This window comes from Wyeomyia smithii, chromosome 2 (genome assembly GCF_029784165.1).
Source record: "Wyeomyia smithii strain HCP4-BCI-WySm-NY-G18 chromosome 2, ASM2978416v1, whole genome shotgun sequence".
In the NCBI taxonomy this organism is placed as follows: domain Eukaryota; kingdom Metazoa; phylum Arthropoda; class Insecta; order Diptera; family Culicidae; genus Wyeomyia; species Wyeomyia smithii.
The window spans coordinates 126089980-126108195 of record NC_073695.1 but is presented as its reverse complement, the minus strand read 5'-3'; the positions used below and the strand labels follow the sequence as shown (position 1 = coordinate 126108195).

The 18216-nt window shown below is 38.7% G+C and overlaps 1 protein-coding gene across 1 annotated transcript; it reads right to left on the bottom strand.

Moving 5' to 3' along the window:
- Positions 1 to 9458: 9458 nt before the first annotated feature.
- On the bottom strand, positions 9459 to 12941 carry LOC129725436 (uncharacterized). Its single transcript, XM_055681282.1, has 2 exons — positions 10710 to 12941; positions 9459 to 10643 (listed from the first exon to the last, which is right to left on the bottom strand). The coding sequence occupies exon 1, from the start codon at positions 12759 to 12761 to the stop codon at positions 11295 to 11297; it is 1467 nt and encodes a 488-aa protein (XP_055537257.1). The 5' UTR covers positions 12762 to 12941; the 3' UTR covers positions 9459 to 10643; positions 10710 to 11294.
- Positions 12942 to 18216: the final 5275 nt, after the last annotated feature.

Here is an 18216-nt window from a genome sequence, read left to right as displayed (position 1 = left end):
ATGGCGGTCGCTATAATGCGTGTTCGTAATATGCGAACCACTCTGCTTACATCAGATTTGCGATTTCTGTAAAATTGGCAACACAAATGTTGCCAGATATATTTTTCCTTTCAAAAATTGTATGAAGACTTCAAACTGACGTAAGCAGAGTTGTCAAAAGGGTGGGTAATTTATTACGAACTTTACATTATAGCGTCCGCCATTATGGCGCGTAAAAAGCTGGATAGAACAAGCTGTTGTGAGTGAAATATAGATTTTGCTTTGCAAAAATGCGAGGTTCGTTCCTTCAAGTTTAACAAAAAGGAATAAGCAAAAACAACCATACCTGTTTCATGTAACACAGGTTCGTTGTGAACATTTTTCACAAATCCTGCTTCTTTCTCAAAAATATCTTCAGCTTGAAACGAGGTTGAGGGTTGTGACAAATGGAAATCATCTCCTTTTTCGGGAATGTTTTCGTACTTTCGTTTGGCGGAAACTGCAGCTAATTATGAAATTCCAGAATAAAAAATTCGTGTGGCGATTTTAAGTGATAGTCTCACACACGTGGTCTCAATAGGTCTAGGTACTTATAATATGACAGATTTTGTTTTTCAAAGCCACCATGATATGTTTTCACGTTATTTATTTTTTTTACTAGAGAAAAATAACTAAAACCAGGATAATTGTTAAAAAATGTAGGAGTTATCAAAACCAAAAATCTGCAGCAATGTCAACAACGCCCCCCCCTGGCTATGCCTATGGCCGCCGGCAAACACACCAGATAAACTGAGAATCCATCTATTGCTGCATGAGGTGGAAGAATCGGATGTTCTCGTGGATCCTGGCCGCTTCTCTAAATGGACGGTGTTAGTACGAACTATGGCGTGCGTACTTCGTTTCGTGTCGAACTGTAGAATAAAAAGTGCCGGGTTGCCGATTGAGGTACTGCATGCAACGAGCAAGCAGGCGAAGGTACTGAAGTTGAGAAAAAGCGTATCGATCAGGCGGCCGCTTCAGCAAAGCGAGTACCAACAAGCGGAACTATTTTTGTTAAAAATGGCGCAGGTAGAAAACTTCATCGATGAACTGACGCTACTGAAACGAAACAGGGATCGTCCGACTGATCAGTGGATAACCATCGAAAGGTCTAGTCCATTGTACAAACTGACTCCGTTGCTCGATGAGAGTGGCTTGATCCGCATGGAGAGACGAGTTGAGCGAGCAGACTTTCTTCCGTTTGATCTACGTTTTCCAGCGATTCGACCGAACGATCATCGATTTACTTCGATGATTGTTCAACATTATCGCAAAAAGAGTGCACACGGATACCACCAGGCTGTGAAAAAATAGCTGAGGCAATTGTACTACATTCCACACGTGGATGCCGTGGTTCGGAAGGTATCGTCTTCATGTGTTTGGTGCAAGGTACATCGTAGTCGGCCTCAAGTTCCGCGTTTGGCTCCGCTGACGGTGCAGAGGCTCACGCCAAACCTTCGACCGTTTAGCTTCGTTGGAGTTGATTATTTGGGACTGTTAGATGTGACTGTTAGGCGCTGAACGGAGAAACGGTGGATCGCATTGTTCACCTGTCTGGTAACACGCGCGGTGTATTTGGAAGTGGCACAAGGGTTGACTACTCAGTCGTGCCTAATGGCCGATATACTGCAGTCGTGGGTCGTCGTGGATGGCCGTGCGAATTCTTCTCCGATAACGGAACCAATCTGCGAGGAGCTAGCAAAGAAGTGCTAGAAGTTGTTCGGGGAATAGGAGACGAATGCGCCGATCAAATTACAAACGCGCGTACAAGGTGGACGTTTAATCCGCCCGCAACACCTCATATGGGAGGCGTATGGGAGCGTTTCGTACGTTCAGTGAAGGAGATGCTGACGGCTCTTGACGACGGTAGGCGTCTAACAGACGAGATTCTGCAAACAACTATTGTCGAGGCGGAGGACAAAATAAATTCTCGTCCGCTCACGTACGTTTCACAGCAGACAGAGGAAGCTAAAACACTCACCCCACACCACTTTTTGAGGGGTACCGAACCAGCCTTGGGCAGCTTCTCCATTCGTACACACAACAAAATCACTTCGAGACGCGTTTCAGCGTTCGCAACAGTTAGCCAACGTGATATAGGAGCGCTGAATAAAGGAGTATGTCCCCTCGCTAAATCAAAGGACAAAGTGGTTCGGCGAGACCAGACCGTTGAAATCTGGAGATTTGGTGTACGTAGTAGAAGGTAACAACCGAAAGTGCTGGACTCGAGGAGTGGTGGAGGAACACGAAAAGCGGACAGTTCAAGCGAGCGACAGCAAAACTGGTTGCGATTGAGATTCTAGAAGGTAACTCTTAGCCGGAAAGCTCTTCCAGGACAGGGTTACGGGCCGGGGAATGTTCTGGCCACACTGGTCACGTTTCTGCCGCGTCGCTGCATGTTTATTAAAATAAACCAGAAATGTCAGAAGGTTAGGGAGTAGAAATGACAGTAGGTAAAGTTTTAGAGCATAGAAGCATAGAAAGTTGCAAACAAATAGATATTGTGAAAATCAGGAAGGTAAAAGAGATTTTGGCGTGGTTTAAGATAGAATTTACGGAAAATTAGTAGCAAATTTGATAGTTAAAGTAAAGTTCGGAAAGATAGATCAGTTGGAAGTGAAAGATAGTGTTGCAGTAAGCGATTATAGATGGGAGAAGTGATACCGATACCTAATTGTAATTTGAATAACAGTCGGTGGTGATATTTCAGGCAGTTTATGGTTGGGAAATTCGCATGCAAGGGAAAAACTAGATTTGTAAGCTAAATTTGTTTGTATGAGTTCATCGATTAAATAAAACCTATTTTAGTTAAAGCTGTTTAAAGTAAAACTGCTGTGCGAAACTGTTTTTACTTGTCTTGGCCGAACACGTGAAACCAAACATCGCTTATCTCTAACTTGTTGATATGTAAAAAGTCATATCGCTATATTTATTGCTCGTGTTTTGTATGTTTTGGACCACCTTGATATTTTGTGGTAAAACAAACGAAAACAATTACTTTTTAGAGCTATTTACAAGTGGTTCTTGATGTACCGAAAATTCAATCTAGACCTTGAGCTTGTTCTTCAAAATGCTCCTGTGGCTTGATCGATAATTGGAACTCCGTTCTAGGGCAAAAAGACTGACTTGCACTTGTGTCGTAAAGAGGGGACCTCTAGACAATTAAGACAATTAAACGTTGTTTGAATGAAACCAAATATCTTAAAATAACAATATAGTTCACTCTCGAATTTTCCATATATTTCCGTGAAGACAGACAGGGAACACCCCCTCTTGTGGTGAAAAAGGTATCTAAACTCATTGCACAGTGGTACAGTAAGGAATTTTAGGCGGACATAAGCTTTTCGTTGCAATTTTGGTTTGCGGTTTAAAGCCATAGTTTTAGTAAAAAGTTGTTTTTTATACATAGTCTTCTATTTATGTGCAAATGAAAATTAGGGTGGTCCTAAAATCAACGAAATTAAAACAAACTAGCTTGTTTTTATTTGCATAAATAATTGTAAACATTCTTTGGCAAACTTGTAGATCAACTAATTCTAAGTAACTTTTTTGTAGACATTAATTTTGGTTTCCAAAAACAGTCTTCTCGCTCTATTTTTTCAATTCAAATTTAAAAACAAAGTTTTCTTCGGTAACTTTAATCAAAAATACGCCAATTTTGACGAAAAAACATTGTCGATATATTGTACAGATGAAGAGTTTTCACTATTTCTATTTTAAAAATAGGCCCTTTTAAAATATTAATGTCTCCATTTAGGGCAAACATTATTAATATATTTTGGTATCATTTGAAAGAACAAATATTGTATAAATATTGTGAAGAAATACCGAAAGTTGCTTAAAATCAGTTGATCAACAACTGTGCCGATGAATGTATACATTTATTTCTGCAAATAAAAAAGTTAGTTTTTTTATTTAGTCTATTTCAGGAACACCCTAATTTTCATTTGCACATAAAAAATAGACTAAATATAAGAAATAAGTTCTTAGAAAAAAAATTTTACTCTAAAACCACAAAATCGCATCGAAAAACTCATATCCGCCTACATTGCCTTACTGTACCACTGCGCATTGTTGTTGAATTTCTGTGAGCGTGTGACCGACATTTTCACACACGAAACTGAGTTTACTCAATTTTAGATTAAGTTGACTCAATTTCATACTTTCACAGAAAAAAATATGATGTAGATTTCGTGCGTATATTGTTTGTATGTAAAACTAACGCCATTCCGGGAGTTAAATATTGATAATATAATAGATGTAGCTTATCGAGGCACGAAGAAGAAATATTCAAATAATCAGGCCACGACGTGTAAATGTAAACTAATCCCAAGCAGTGATGGAAACGAAACGAATATGATGCAATCATCGTTTAATCGGCAGTTTCCCATTCACCGGAAGTCATCATTTTACAATTCATAATGTTGTCTGAGGTCGATTTGTAGCTTTAGTGCATCATAACAATCCCGGAAATACCCATAACGAGTGTTATTTGGTCTTTTGCCTCTGTTGTTTAGGAACCGGAAGTCGCCATGTTGGATTTCAAAACGGCATTTGGAGACAATTTCTGGCCTCTGAGCATCATTCTGGTTAAAGAAACACCCATATTTGGTTGTTTTTGGGTCATTTTAGGCAGTTTTCCAGTCACCAAAAGTCGCCATTTTACAACTCAAAATGTTGTCTGAGATCGATTTGTGGCTTCAGTGCACCATAACAATCGCGGAAATACCCATATTTGGTCATTCGCCGCTGTTTTTCAGAAACCGGAAGTCGCCATCTTGGGTTTCAAACTGGCATTTGGCGACAATTTCTGGCCTCTGTGCTTCATTCCGGTTAAAAAAAAACACCCATATTAGGTGGTATCTGGTCATTTTCGGCAGTTTTCCAGTCACCGGAAGTCGCTATTTTACAACTCAAAATATTGTCGGAGGTCGACAAACGTACAAACCGTGGAACACCACCCATGGATTGCCTCAAACATTGACGAAGTTTACTATTATAAAATATTCGGCCGAGTCCACTTCGCAATAAAATGAGCATTTTTTTCAGTGTACCCATTAGGGTAATATTATTGTCAAAAGTTACTCTATTTCGCATGTCGTGTAGAACAAAATCAGAAGTGGCGCACCTAGCGGTCGAAAAGGTGACTAACGCTTCTGTCATTTTCAATTTGTCTTCATAATTTCACGTAAGTGAACTATATTGGTATTTAAGATATTTGATGAAACATACTTTTCTTAGTAACTTTCGCGGTAAAGTATGTTCATCTTTCAAAGCAATTTACATACGCCATCAGCGATTCACAGTTTTTCTAAACAGTATAATTGTCCCTTCTCTACAATATTTAGCGAATTAACGATTAGCGTTCCGAAGACCAAAATTTTAGCGACGCTAACAGTTTGGCTAACCAGCTCAAAAATTAGCGAAATCGCTAAACCGCAAACTGAATATTAGCGTCACTCATTAGCGTTTAGCGAATTAGCAGAGAGACTGTGTTATAAAGAGATACGCAAAGAGAAAAGCAGTGAATATGGCAACCCTTTGCTAATAATTTATTTTAAACAATTCTGGCAACCACATTTATTTTCGCATGACTTTTCATACGCACTAGAAAGTGTAATGAAAATTTCGAAACTTTGTAAGGATATATTACTGAGTTTCAGTGCTTGTTCATACAATTATAAAAATTTCCAATGCATCACTCATAACATGAGCATGACGAACACATTTTTCGTTGATACCATAATTGCACGTGATTCACAGAATTTAAACTGATCGCAACACACATTCTGTACGAAAAGTAACACGCATGAGTTTGTTTACTTTGCACACTTGGAGCCTCGATTTGACGGTTCACTTGGAGTTTTCGACCTCACTCTTTGCGTATCTGTTCATAACACCGTCTGTAGTGCCCACCACTGTATATATTGTTATGTACCATTTCCTCTCAAAAACGCAGTTTTGGTAAAAATGCAAATAGATTCAACCGAGCACAAAAATCGATCTTAGTGAACGTTGTATCCAGGACTCGGAAAAAGATCAAATTCCGAAAAATTCTGCGTATTGTCAAGCTATAATATTGAATTTTTTAGGAAAATCAGGACATTTGCTAGATTATGAAAAATAAATCAGTACACCCAAATAGGATTTCAAAATCAGGACATGTCCTGCTAAAACAGGACGGATAGTATCCCTATCTCAAGGGCAAGCGGGACATTTCAGATGAATGCGGGACATTTCGCGGGACGCATTTTTATGCGGGACATTTTGTTGAAAGGCGGGACTGTCCCGCAAAATGCGGGACGTCTGGTCACTTTAACCACTGTTTAAATCAATTGAAACACAGCACAGTTCCAATTGACAAACGTCAAAACAATAAAGAGAAACAAAAATTGTGACGATGGCGAACGGCGCAAGCAGCACATTAACCCAGAGATTAAAAATTAATTTGAGCGTAAGTTTTATTGAATCTTTTAGAGTAAAATAACAGTAAAACGACTCTTTTACAGATCCTGAAATCGATTGCATTGATACAAAAACAGGGATCATCTCTAGGATCATCTTGTTATTAAATTAAAAAACTAAAATAAAATAAAAAATGGAAAATCTACAACAAAAAGAAGCCTCTTGAATTTATTATGAATTTATATAATTATCCAACTGACCCACATTCCGTATCTCAAACATAAACATATCAACAAACATGAACATAACAACAGAAAATAAAGTGATTTGCTATTGATTTCATCGTTCTTCGCATTAATATATTTCGAAAGATTTCCATTCAACTCTGAAATGTAAGGCAGGTAGTGCGCATTCAACAGCAAATCACTTTACTTCGACGTGATTTTTATTTACAGTGTAGTGTTACTCAATTTTGAGTAGTCTACTTTTTACGATAATGCGTCAAAAGTTACTCATTTTAGAGTTATTTTTTTATGAGCGTGCACTGGGTTATCTCAATCAGAGTCTATGTGTATATAGAGTCGCGCGAAGAGAAAATCTATCGTTTCGGCAACACAGTTTTTGTGCCGTTTGTTGCCAAGAACTATACAGTTCTGTTTTTCAACACGCATAAGCGAATATCATTTTTTGGAATTCTTCACAAAATACACAGTTTTGAAAGATTAAACCGGTGATGTTTTGTTAAATTTAAGTGAACCAGTGTACAGGTTTAATGTTGGATTAATATGAGTAAGTAAAACTTCGGCAAAACACATATTCTTTATTACGCTGAATTACAACACTTTTCATCCACTCCTAATATTATCACCTTGTTTATTTACATTGCTCGATTGGTACCCTCGTTTGACACTGATTTGGTTCCTTTAGTTTCATCTTTGCGGGACTCTTATTATAAACATAGACTCTGATCTCAATGAGCATAAATATACTCATTGGGGTTTATCTTTCATTAGTTCAGCCATAGAAAACAGACGTCTATTAAGCAAAGAATATTTTTTCAACTTTTGTAGAAAGGCTAAAACCATTATAGTTCACAATCGCCTCATAAACTCAACAAAACATGTGTTTCTTTACATACTCCATTTATCACTACAAACGTGTAGATATATGCGCGCTGCAAACTATCTATTCTTGCACAAGTCGCATGCTCCTTATTTAAATATCTGTTGTCTGTGAGGCAATTGTTTATAAATAAAAGTTGAAAAGTATAATAAAATTTCGTCTGCATTAACTTGTTTTAACAAAGGCTTCTCAGATATATTTTAGTAATTTTAATTGCTTCGAAGTTAATTTGTACTGGTGTTTGCCCTTATGATATGGAGATAAACTAGATAAAGCTGAACATATATTGAGGTAAACAGTATTTAGAACTGAATTGCAGTTTAACAATTGTACAACTTGCCAGAAAATCCCTCGATGTTGTTGAAGTACGTTTTACAATGCAGTTAGATTTTTATTCAGAAAGTAATTTCATTTAATTGCAACGAGTATAAGTTTTCATCCGGAAATTTCGAGTTATCCTACATTGTACAAAACAGGATATACGAAAGAAATAGTCTTGTGAAAAATCGCTGTTATTTATGTTTCAACACGGTACTCACAAAGAGGGATGTAAAGAATAAAATAAATTGATGATTCAATGGAACGATGCAACTGTTTCTTCTGTTCTGTTCAACTGTTCTGACTAATAAGGGATTTAGGAAAAACTATAAATTTTATTCACGTTTCCGTGCATAATAATTGAATCATTGTGCCATGTGTTGTAATTAGTTGTCCCTGCTAAAGTTGTAAATAATTGATTGCCGTGTCGATCTAGTAAGTAGGAGTATGCAATTTTTCAAAATAACCATATATACAATCAATGAAAGAAAAATCAAATAGATACCAATATGGAAAAAAATAAGTTGGAATATTTAGTTTAGCAATTTCTAATGGTTGAGTAAAATATTGAAGTAATCATAGTGAATTACGCTTGAGGAAACTGTTAAACATGTATCAATTCGGTTGCAGCTTGCCAAATTTTCGTGAATTACTGGTTAGAATTACAATTGATTATTTTACAATTAACATTTTACAGCACTGCAAAATTATACACGCAGGGACTTCGAAATTTGTATTGTATAACAAATCCCCGAAAACCATTATCCCAAAACCTGTTTCCCCGGAAGACATTTCCCCGAATGTACCGATTCCCTGAAGAATATTTCCTGAAAACTTTTTTTCCCGAATGTACCAATTCCCCGAAAGTTATTTCCCCAAATGTACCATTTCCCCGAAAAATATTTTCCCGAATAAACTATTTTCGGGCAAACCGCAGTAAACACGTTTTCTTCAAATGCACGATTTTTTAATTCACATGAAGTACTAAAACTCCGGTTCAAAACGTGCGTTGTTAAATAAGTTATAACTTTTACTACCCCACCTGTGCTTTGCATAGAAGGGTGGCGCAAAGTAAACCAGAACCAGTTTTTTTGTTCCATTTATGGGCCCGAACAATCCTAAACCTACCGATTGGTGCAAATCTTTTCACAAACTTGAAATGAAATACGCAAAGCGGAGACGAAACCAAATTTAGGATTGTCTGGGGCTCTAAATAGAACAAGAAAAAACTTGGTTCTGGATTTGTGCTATCAAGTTTCATTTTTTTTCATATAACGACGCCCTACTCTAATGCATAGTCCTTTCAATATATATTTTTTTCAAACGTTCAAAAAGGCTAATTGCTAAAAGAAGCAGCCAGCTATCATCTGACCCAATCAAGGCCTGAACTTGAAATCCAATTCTAATCAATACAACTCATTGTACTAATGTTCACTGGTCGCGTCCATATATCAAACTGCCCGCTTTAAGCATTTATCTCTTCACACACATACATTCACTGCGTTGCTTTCCAAGATGCTTCTATCAATATAGGTAACGCTTACTTCTTCAAGATGTCTATATCTATTGCAGGTATGACCTCAGTACATCCCTCCTCAATTTAAGAGTTCTAGTCAATAATGGTTTAATGATCGATACTATAGATTCTCAAATTATTTATTATGACACTTTTACAATGCTCGAGATAATCACTGATACAAGTGGAAATCCTTGTATTTTCCTGGAGTGGTCCTTTGTCTTCGAGGGCGGTCTTTGGGGGTGGCTCCTGACAATAATCCATCGCGTTGGATGCACTCGGCGAACTCCGCTTCGGAGTTGATCCTCTTTTGTTCTTCGGTTATATCGGTGTTGGCGAATGGTTGAGATTCACCGGTTGTTCCAGGTCCTGACAACGGCATATCTGCACTGCTTAGCATATTCGGTGTGAACTTCTTGACGTGAGTTCTGTTCCTTGTATACTCCTTCCCAGTTTCTTTAGATCTGACTGCAACCTCACTTCCTTGAACGTTGACAACTTCAAATTCTTTAGCACAAAAGTTCGGTTGGGTTGATCCTAGCATCAAGTTTCGCATCAATATGGTGTCGCCAACAAGGAGGTCGTTTTCTTTCGCATGTCTGGTATTGTTGGCATATTGCTTCTTCCGTTCATTGCCCAGAGCATCAAGTTATCCCGCCCCTTCATGAAATATTCTGTGCGGTTCTTGGAGTGTTGGCAGGTAGCTGATCAGTTCTCTATTGAACATCATCTTGGCAGGTGACAGACCCGTAGTTTCTTGAGGTGTAGAATGATAGAACAACAAATATTCGTGGAGATCACTCTGCCAGTCAGTTTGTTGTGCTACGTTGATTTTAATCCTTTTCTTAAGGTCACGGTTTTGCCTTTCGACGGCTCCGTTGCGTTCTGGCCAGTACGGTGTCGTCAGGTTAAGATGGATATTGTATGAATCACAAAATTTCCTGAGTTCCATGGCACGAAACGGGTCCATTGTCTGCGGTTATCGATTGTGGTATGCCGAACTTGCTAAACATCTTCAAAAGTGCCATTATGACCATTCGAGAAGTAGGGTGTTTCATCGGTTCGACCATGGTGTACCGAGTAGTATAACAGACTACTACTAACAACGAATAGTCGTGTGGTAAATCTTCGATAGAATCCATGGCCAAATCTTGCCAGGACAAAGTTGGAAGTCTTCGTGACATAGGACATGGAGGGTCTGGCTTGGTCATCATTGTACACTCTTTACACGTTTTCAATACCTTGTCCACCAATTCATCCAACCCTATAAATCAATGTTATATCAATTGAACAACTCTAAACTACACAGGTATGCGGATTATAACCTTACCGGGATACCATAATCTCGACCGTAAGTGGGCTTTCATAGCAGTTGCACCCTGATGCCCCAAATGTGCTATCTTTGTGACTTTCTGTTGGAGAGACGCAGGAATCACAATTCGATCTCCTCGGAGAACTAAATTTCCATACTGTGAAAGTTGTTCCCTAATGCCCAAGGTTTTGTATTGAGCCGGTACGTTGTTCCAGTCACCTGACGTTAACGCCTCGCGAATTTCCCTTAAAGTGGAATCCTGTTTACTTGCATTTTCCAGGTCTCGTTTGCTTATTCTACACGGTTGCATATAAGGTGTTATCCAACTTACGAGTTAGTATCGACTCTCTGTCTGTTTAGAGAGCAACTGAGTCTCGAGAAACAAGTCGCCACATTTTTCTCCCTGGTTCATAGCGGGTGTCGAAATCGAAATTCTGGAGACGTAGAATCCACCGTTCCATTCTAGCAGACGGTCTCGAACGTACTCGCTCAAATAGGTAGACAAGCGGTTTACAGTCAGTGATGAGAGTGAATTTTACTTCGTATAAATATATATAGTTTCTCCATAGACCAAATAATACCGAGACACTCTTGCTCGAAATACTAAAATATATATAAATAATACGAAAATAGCTCTGGTGCGCTTTTGATACCGAAAACAAGGCGAGTAAATCGATAAAGCCCACTTCGTGAAACGAAAGTTGTGATGTCACGGCTTTCAGTATCAAGTTCGAGATGATAGAAAGCAGATTCCAAATCTATGGTCGATAACATTACAGCATCGTGAATAGAAGACAGAGCTTCTTCTATATTTGGCATGGGATAGTTTTCGGTCAGAACCGCTTTGTTGGCTGCTCTTAAATCAACGCAAATACGAAGTTTGCCGTTACTTTTCCTAACGGGTACTAATGAAGATACCCAACCGGTTGGATGTTCGACCTTCTCTATGATCTCTTGAACGAGCAGTTCTTGTATTTGCTGTTCGACTTTCGCTTCCATGGCAATTGGTAAACGACGAATGGGTTGGCATACAGGAGCAATAGTTGTATCAATGTGTATCTTCAATTGAACGCCAGGTACTTTCGGAAAGGGAGAAAACGAATTCACTACTACTGCCTTCAATTGCGTCACCCTATATCCGATTCTGAGGACACCTAAAGCAAATGACGTTGACTTTGAAAGTAGATTTGTTTGTCCACTCGGTGAGACAAGAACGTAAGCCCAAACTCCATGTTCTTCTCCTGGTATTTTGATTTCTGTTTCAAAAGCTCTGCTGAACAAAATTGTTTCCGATGATCCATAGCCTTGGTACTGTTTACTTTCTGCGACAGCTGCTCTGTCGTTAATAATTTTGGCACCCGCTCGTTGGAGTTGATCATAAGTACTCTGTGTAACAATGTTTGGTGGGAAACCAGAATCGACAAGCATTTGAACTTCCACGCCTCCAAGTTCAAACATCAAGGTATCGCTTTTATCACCGGCATTTACGCAGTATAATCCCTTTTTGAATGGCACTTCAGGCTTTTTCAGAGGCTGATTACAGTTATTTTCATCTCGCTTACGCTTCCTCGGACAACAAACTTTGAAATGATCCATTTCTCCGCAAACATGACATTTCACTCCACTTGCCGGACAAACGTGCTTATCTCGTGCGATGTGGCCTACACGATTGCATTTAAAACATCGTAAACCAGACCTAATAACTGGTTGCAACCGTTGAACGGGTTCTAGCTGTACGTTTTTGGAGTTTGAGTAGGTTTTACTTTGTGCTTGTATGTCTTCCATTGCTTTGCCTAGCTGTAGGACTTCTTCAAAGGTTTTCTTTTCAGCCAGCAGCTTCTTACGGAAATCGTGGGAATAACAACCTTCGATTATCTGGTCGACAGTCGCATCATTAACGTCAACAAATTCACATCTGTTAGCCTGTTCTCGCAATCGGTTAATAAAATCATTGAACGGCTCGTTCTCGTCTTGTTTCATGTTACGCAACATATGGCGCTCGTATCGTTTATTCGTTTTTGGCGCGTAATATCTATCAAGCGACATCCCTCTCTGTGACAATGACCTCATAGTGGACTATTTTCTCATATTGATCTTGCAGGTCGACTCCTCCGAATACCAACAGGAGGTCACATTTCTGTTCCTTATCAGATATCTTACTCAGTTGCAAATAGCGCTCCAGAACACGTTTCCATTTGAGTCAATCATTACGAGCGTCGCGACCTGCCTTGAAAGGTGGAACGACTGACGCATCTGGAACGAAGTTAATAACAAATCTTGTAATAAATACAAGTACAACATATTCAAGTTATTTATTATACTTTTTTTTCATTCAATATTCGCTTTATTTCAATGCATACATAATGTGTGCTACCCACTTAGCGTAAACAGCCCGCAAGAATATACGCTATTACATGTTCTGCCCACTTGACGAATTACCTGCATGTGCTACCCACATGACCATTTACCTTCATGTGCTACGCACATGACCATTTACCTGCATGTGCTACCCACATGACATTATTTGCATGTGCTACCTACATGACGAATTACCTGCATGTGCTACCCACATAACGGATTACCTGTATGTGCTACATACATGCCGACTCACTTGCCTCAAATCCTGTGCAATACTTAAGCAATCAATTTATATTTTTCATTATCTTAGGGACCATATACGCTACCCGTTTATGGTCAATGTTTACATCACTCTTAGTAATTCATAATGAACATCATTCATATGACAGTATTCATATATATTTATTTTCCTGAAGGAATCGAGGAAAACACGATGAACATAATCCATGTAGCACACATGAAAATAAATACAACTTTATGTATTGTAGCTTGTTCCGTGTCTTCATGCTTCCCACTTTTACGAGCCACAGTACCCTTTTTTTCAAACCAGCTCCTGTTTGACAGCGGTGTAAGGTGTAAGTGGACTTTGTGATCCAAATACCAATCGTATTACAGCCATGAGTAAAAAAAACAACTCCAGTGTTTAATTGCGATCATTGTCACCTTGATGCACTACGCATACAAAATCAAAACGAGAGAAAGAATATGATACACACACCCGAATACCTATCCTCTGTTTCAAGGTTAACCTCAGAGAGTATACAACTCGACTCAATTTGCACATCCAAAGGTAGGGCTCAGCCCTCTCACTCCTTTGCAAGAGCACATTTTTTTCTGTCCGGATCAATTCGGGATTTGCGATACCGCCACTCCATGAACAAAACAATTTGTTTATCAGGGATATTATCCCCTCCAAATCGCTCACTTTGGCGATTCTGGTCACATTGCCTTCCTCTAACTTACTAATTTTTATACTCGTCGCCATTGTACTAATGTTCACACGCGTCCATATATCAAACTGCCCGCTTTAAGCATTTCTCTCTTCACACACATACATTCACTGCGTTGCTTTCCAAGATGCTTCTATCAATATAGGTAACGCTTACTTCTTCAAGATGTCTATATTTATTGCAGGTATGACCTCAGTACACTCATCTTCCCAAAATGCTGCAAGTCCCAGTACTAATTTTCTACGATTCTGACTTACAGGGAAGCGGTTGTCGGTTTTTTATCGACTGTCCAACTTTCGTGTTCTTACGGTGCCAACACTCGATACCTGAGCTAGAGTTAATTTCCGAACCACTCAGTCTATTCTCTCTTTCAAACATATCCTTTCATTTCAATCACCATTTGCAATTCTACTCACTTTTTGAGTTAACTCTAGAAGCACTTCAACTTTTATTCGTTAACTCATGCATATCCAATCACACATTCATGCACTCTTGGTACCCATCCCACGTCATCGTCAACATTCTGGACGTAATGTCTTTCTGTCCCTGTTCATCTCAAAAGCATCTCCCATACTGAGACGTTTAAGAGGGACCAAATAATGTCTCTCGCATAAAGCGGTAAATAATAAAAATATTGTTTAAGGAATTCAATTTTATCACCCTGGCAGTTAAAATCTGACACCTCAGTATGGGACCATCCATTAATGATGTCACGCAGAATTTGGAAAAAAGTTCCTCCCCTCCTTGTCACAAACTGTCACAACTTCCTTGACCCCCCACTTAATTACGTCACGTTTTTATACCCCTCCTCCCCATGCTTTGGTTATAATTGGATTAAATTGGGAAATTTGTAAACATGCATTTTTTAAAATTAGAACGATTTTGCTGAGAGAAAAACTGAAACTAAAAGGAAAAGAAGATTATAAAAAATGACTAGAAAAGGCGTTTAATCGTTAGTCCAAGGATTCCGATGATGGAGTCGCGTATCGATGACATAGACAGCCGAGGCAGTAATTGCAGCATGATTGCTGATTTCTGAAAGACTATCCATATTTAGTTCCTCTTCTTCTATCAATTCGCAACCCAAATCTTCTTCACATGTTCACAATTGAGAGAGACTAAAGCCTGTAGTACACTCTTTGACCGAGCGTCAAATATTTGTCACTTTTTGACAGATAAAAATTTGGTCAAAGATAATTATTTGTCACTCTCCAATTTTAAACAACAACCATGATGTCAAATAAATTTGACCATTATGTCAGAAGGTCAAATATCTGACCATTCGACAAAGAGTGTACTACAGGCTTAAAAATGAATAAAATTGCGCTGTCATTCATCAAAAAACATGCACGGTAAAACCTAACTAACAAACATTATGTCTTTTGCTTTTTAAAAGAAAAAATAGTCATTTCTTTTATCTCAAGCAAATCTTAAACAAAAAAGGGATAATAGAACTATGAATGAATGATGCAAATTTCAAAAATAATTTTGAGTTGAGTTGAGGATAGGTGTGTGTCTTCTTTTTTTTATTTGTAACGTGATGCCATACTCAAGCTAACCCTCCCTCCCCCATGTGTCAGAAAAATGTCACAATAATCGAAACTCCCTCCCCTCCCCCCCTAAATGCGTGACATCATTAATGGATGGTCCCCATTATACAAGTTTCCGAATACGCAACATTCGGTTCCGATGACGCACATTCATACATATCCACATTTAGCCGCATCGTACATACATTACATGGTCTAACCACAAACGATCAGTTTCTGATCCGAATCCATCTCATCGTTTCTGCCAGTTTCTGCTCGGAGATGTCAATCGGCGATGACGTCATTCCTATGCGGAATGATCAATGAATGATATTTTATGTAAACAAACCGGAATGGAAACTCGACGTTCAAATTCGGGTTTTCCAGTCTCAGTTCAGTTGTTGCCTAGTGCAGTTGAGTATTCTATTCGTTCGGTGCGAGTATTTCAACAACTTCTATTGTGATCTCTATCAAAGCTAAGTATTGCCTATTATAGGCTTCTATTGTTTAGTCCATTGTTTAGCAAAAGGCCATTTTAGTAGGGTAGTGAACCAATTTTTTCTTATCATGGACCTCGATAGTGGGGATTCTGAAGAAGACCAGTCAGATGAGATGGAATCCCACGACAATGCCCCCACGACCGACGCAGTTCCTTCAGTTAAGCCCATATCGGATGATCTCATAGCAAATGTCCTGAAGTATCCCCAGACAAAGCGGCTCCGTGAATACCCTGCTTCAGCTAAAGCTCCATATACTGTTTATGTTCGAGAAATGGAGAAACCAATCAACGTTTTATGTGTGTCCGCGGAACATTATAAGTGTTACGAGACCGTTAGGGTAATTGAGAAGGTAAATTATGGTAAACTGAAAATCATTTTTTCTGACCTCAATGGAGCCAATCAACACAGAACGAAAGGTGATCTGTGATTCGAAAACTGCTTAGTGCTCAGTGGATTTTGCAGCGCTCCCTTGTGGTGGAAAAATGCATTTTACACGGAAAATAAACTGAATTTATACTCTTCTATTGAAATCTGTCATACACCCTGGTATAATTCTGCCATGGAAAACACTACAGGTGCACTCTTTTAATGCGGTTATGTGTTTATTCTATTTTTATATAATTCGTTCAAGTTTCCCAGCAATAATGGTTATCACAAACATTGGTAAGATGGTTTATATTACACGTTTGACGTATGAATACGAATAATATTGTCGATCTGGGAATTTGCAAATTTTTACTACTGAAAACGGGGATGAAAGGAATATCTAAATTGCGTCCGTCACGAAAAAGGAATTAGGATTCGAATGCTTATAGAATCTGCGATCTCGAACCGTCCCAGCTGGTCTCGAGGTACGATGCTAGCCTACCAAGTCAGTTGTCAGAGGTTCGAGTCTCGGCTCGGAAGAAACTGTTAGTGTCAGTAGGATCGTAGCGCTAGCCCAGCAATTGTCCTGTACACTCAAACAGTTGGCTGCGAGGTCTGTCTATAACAGAAGTTCGAGTTCCGATTTGGAATGTAGTAGCAAGGCTTTGCTTTGCCTTAGAATCTGCGATCTACATAGTATCACTGCAAATTACACCTCACCAGAGAGATTGCATTTCTTATTTGCTAAATCCGTTGTATTACCATTGAAGAGAAGATATTGGTTACATCCACATAATGTGCAAGATCATTCTAAGACTTATTTCAATTTAATATAAGGGTGTTCAGAATTAGTTTCGCTTCGACGCATATTGATTTTGTGAAATAGAACTCTGTGTGAAGAAGACCGGCTTTTTCGAGTGCATTTTGCGAAATAAGACCAGTAAAACAAAATGTGTGAAACGACCCGGTGACAAGCTATTTCATTCGCACTCCCGCTCAACAAGTCGGCAACAAGCTCGACGGGCTTTGGCAAAATATATAACTGCGTTATTTAGGCCGAAGAGCAAGACATTCACAATTGGGTTGTTCAGCTGTATCAGTTTTTTATATCATCTTTAGGAGCTGAATTTTCTAAGCAAATCACGATTCAGCAATTACGATTTACAACAGTTCGAAACCTGCTATAAATCGCTACAATAATAGTTCGCCCATGTAACAACTGTCATTGGGAGCAGGCATAAATGACGTAGCTTTTTCTAAGGTTTTTTTGATTTCCTCTTACCGCATCGTAGCATTTCGTCACAAAGTAAGACCCCCCCCCTCTAGATAATTACGTAACTTTATAACCCCCTCAATGATTTTTTTTACAAATTTTACTATCAAAAACATACATCCCTAGTAACAATATTGGTTTTATCAAAGTTTTATAGTGCCTAATCCAGCCAAAACAGCACTATAAAACTATGATAAAACCAGTTTTGTTACTTGGGATTGTATCATAAATGAACAAGAAAAGAGAAGAAAGTGTTAAAAACGTCCCTAAACAGACAAAAGAATGATAAAAAGGAACAATTTGCAAAAATCCTTGACCCCTTGACCCCCCACCCTCCCCATCGTCACATTTCGTCACAAAACTGCAAACCTCTCCCCTCCTCTTCAAATGCTACGTCATTTCTGGATGTTCCCATTCATGCGATTTAGTACGATTTTTTATTCTTCATTAAAAAATTGAAGGACAATGATATAAAATCACGTTTGCTTAGAAAATTACACTCTTTGAGCTGATATATAAAAGCCAGAAATCCGTGAATAGCTAAACAAC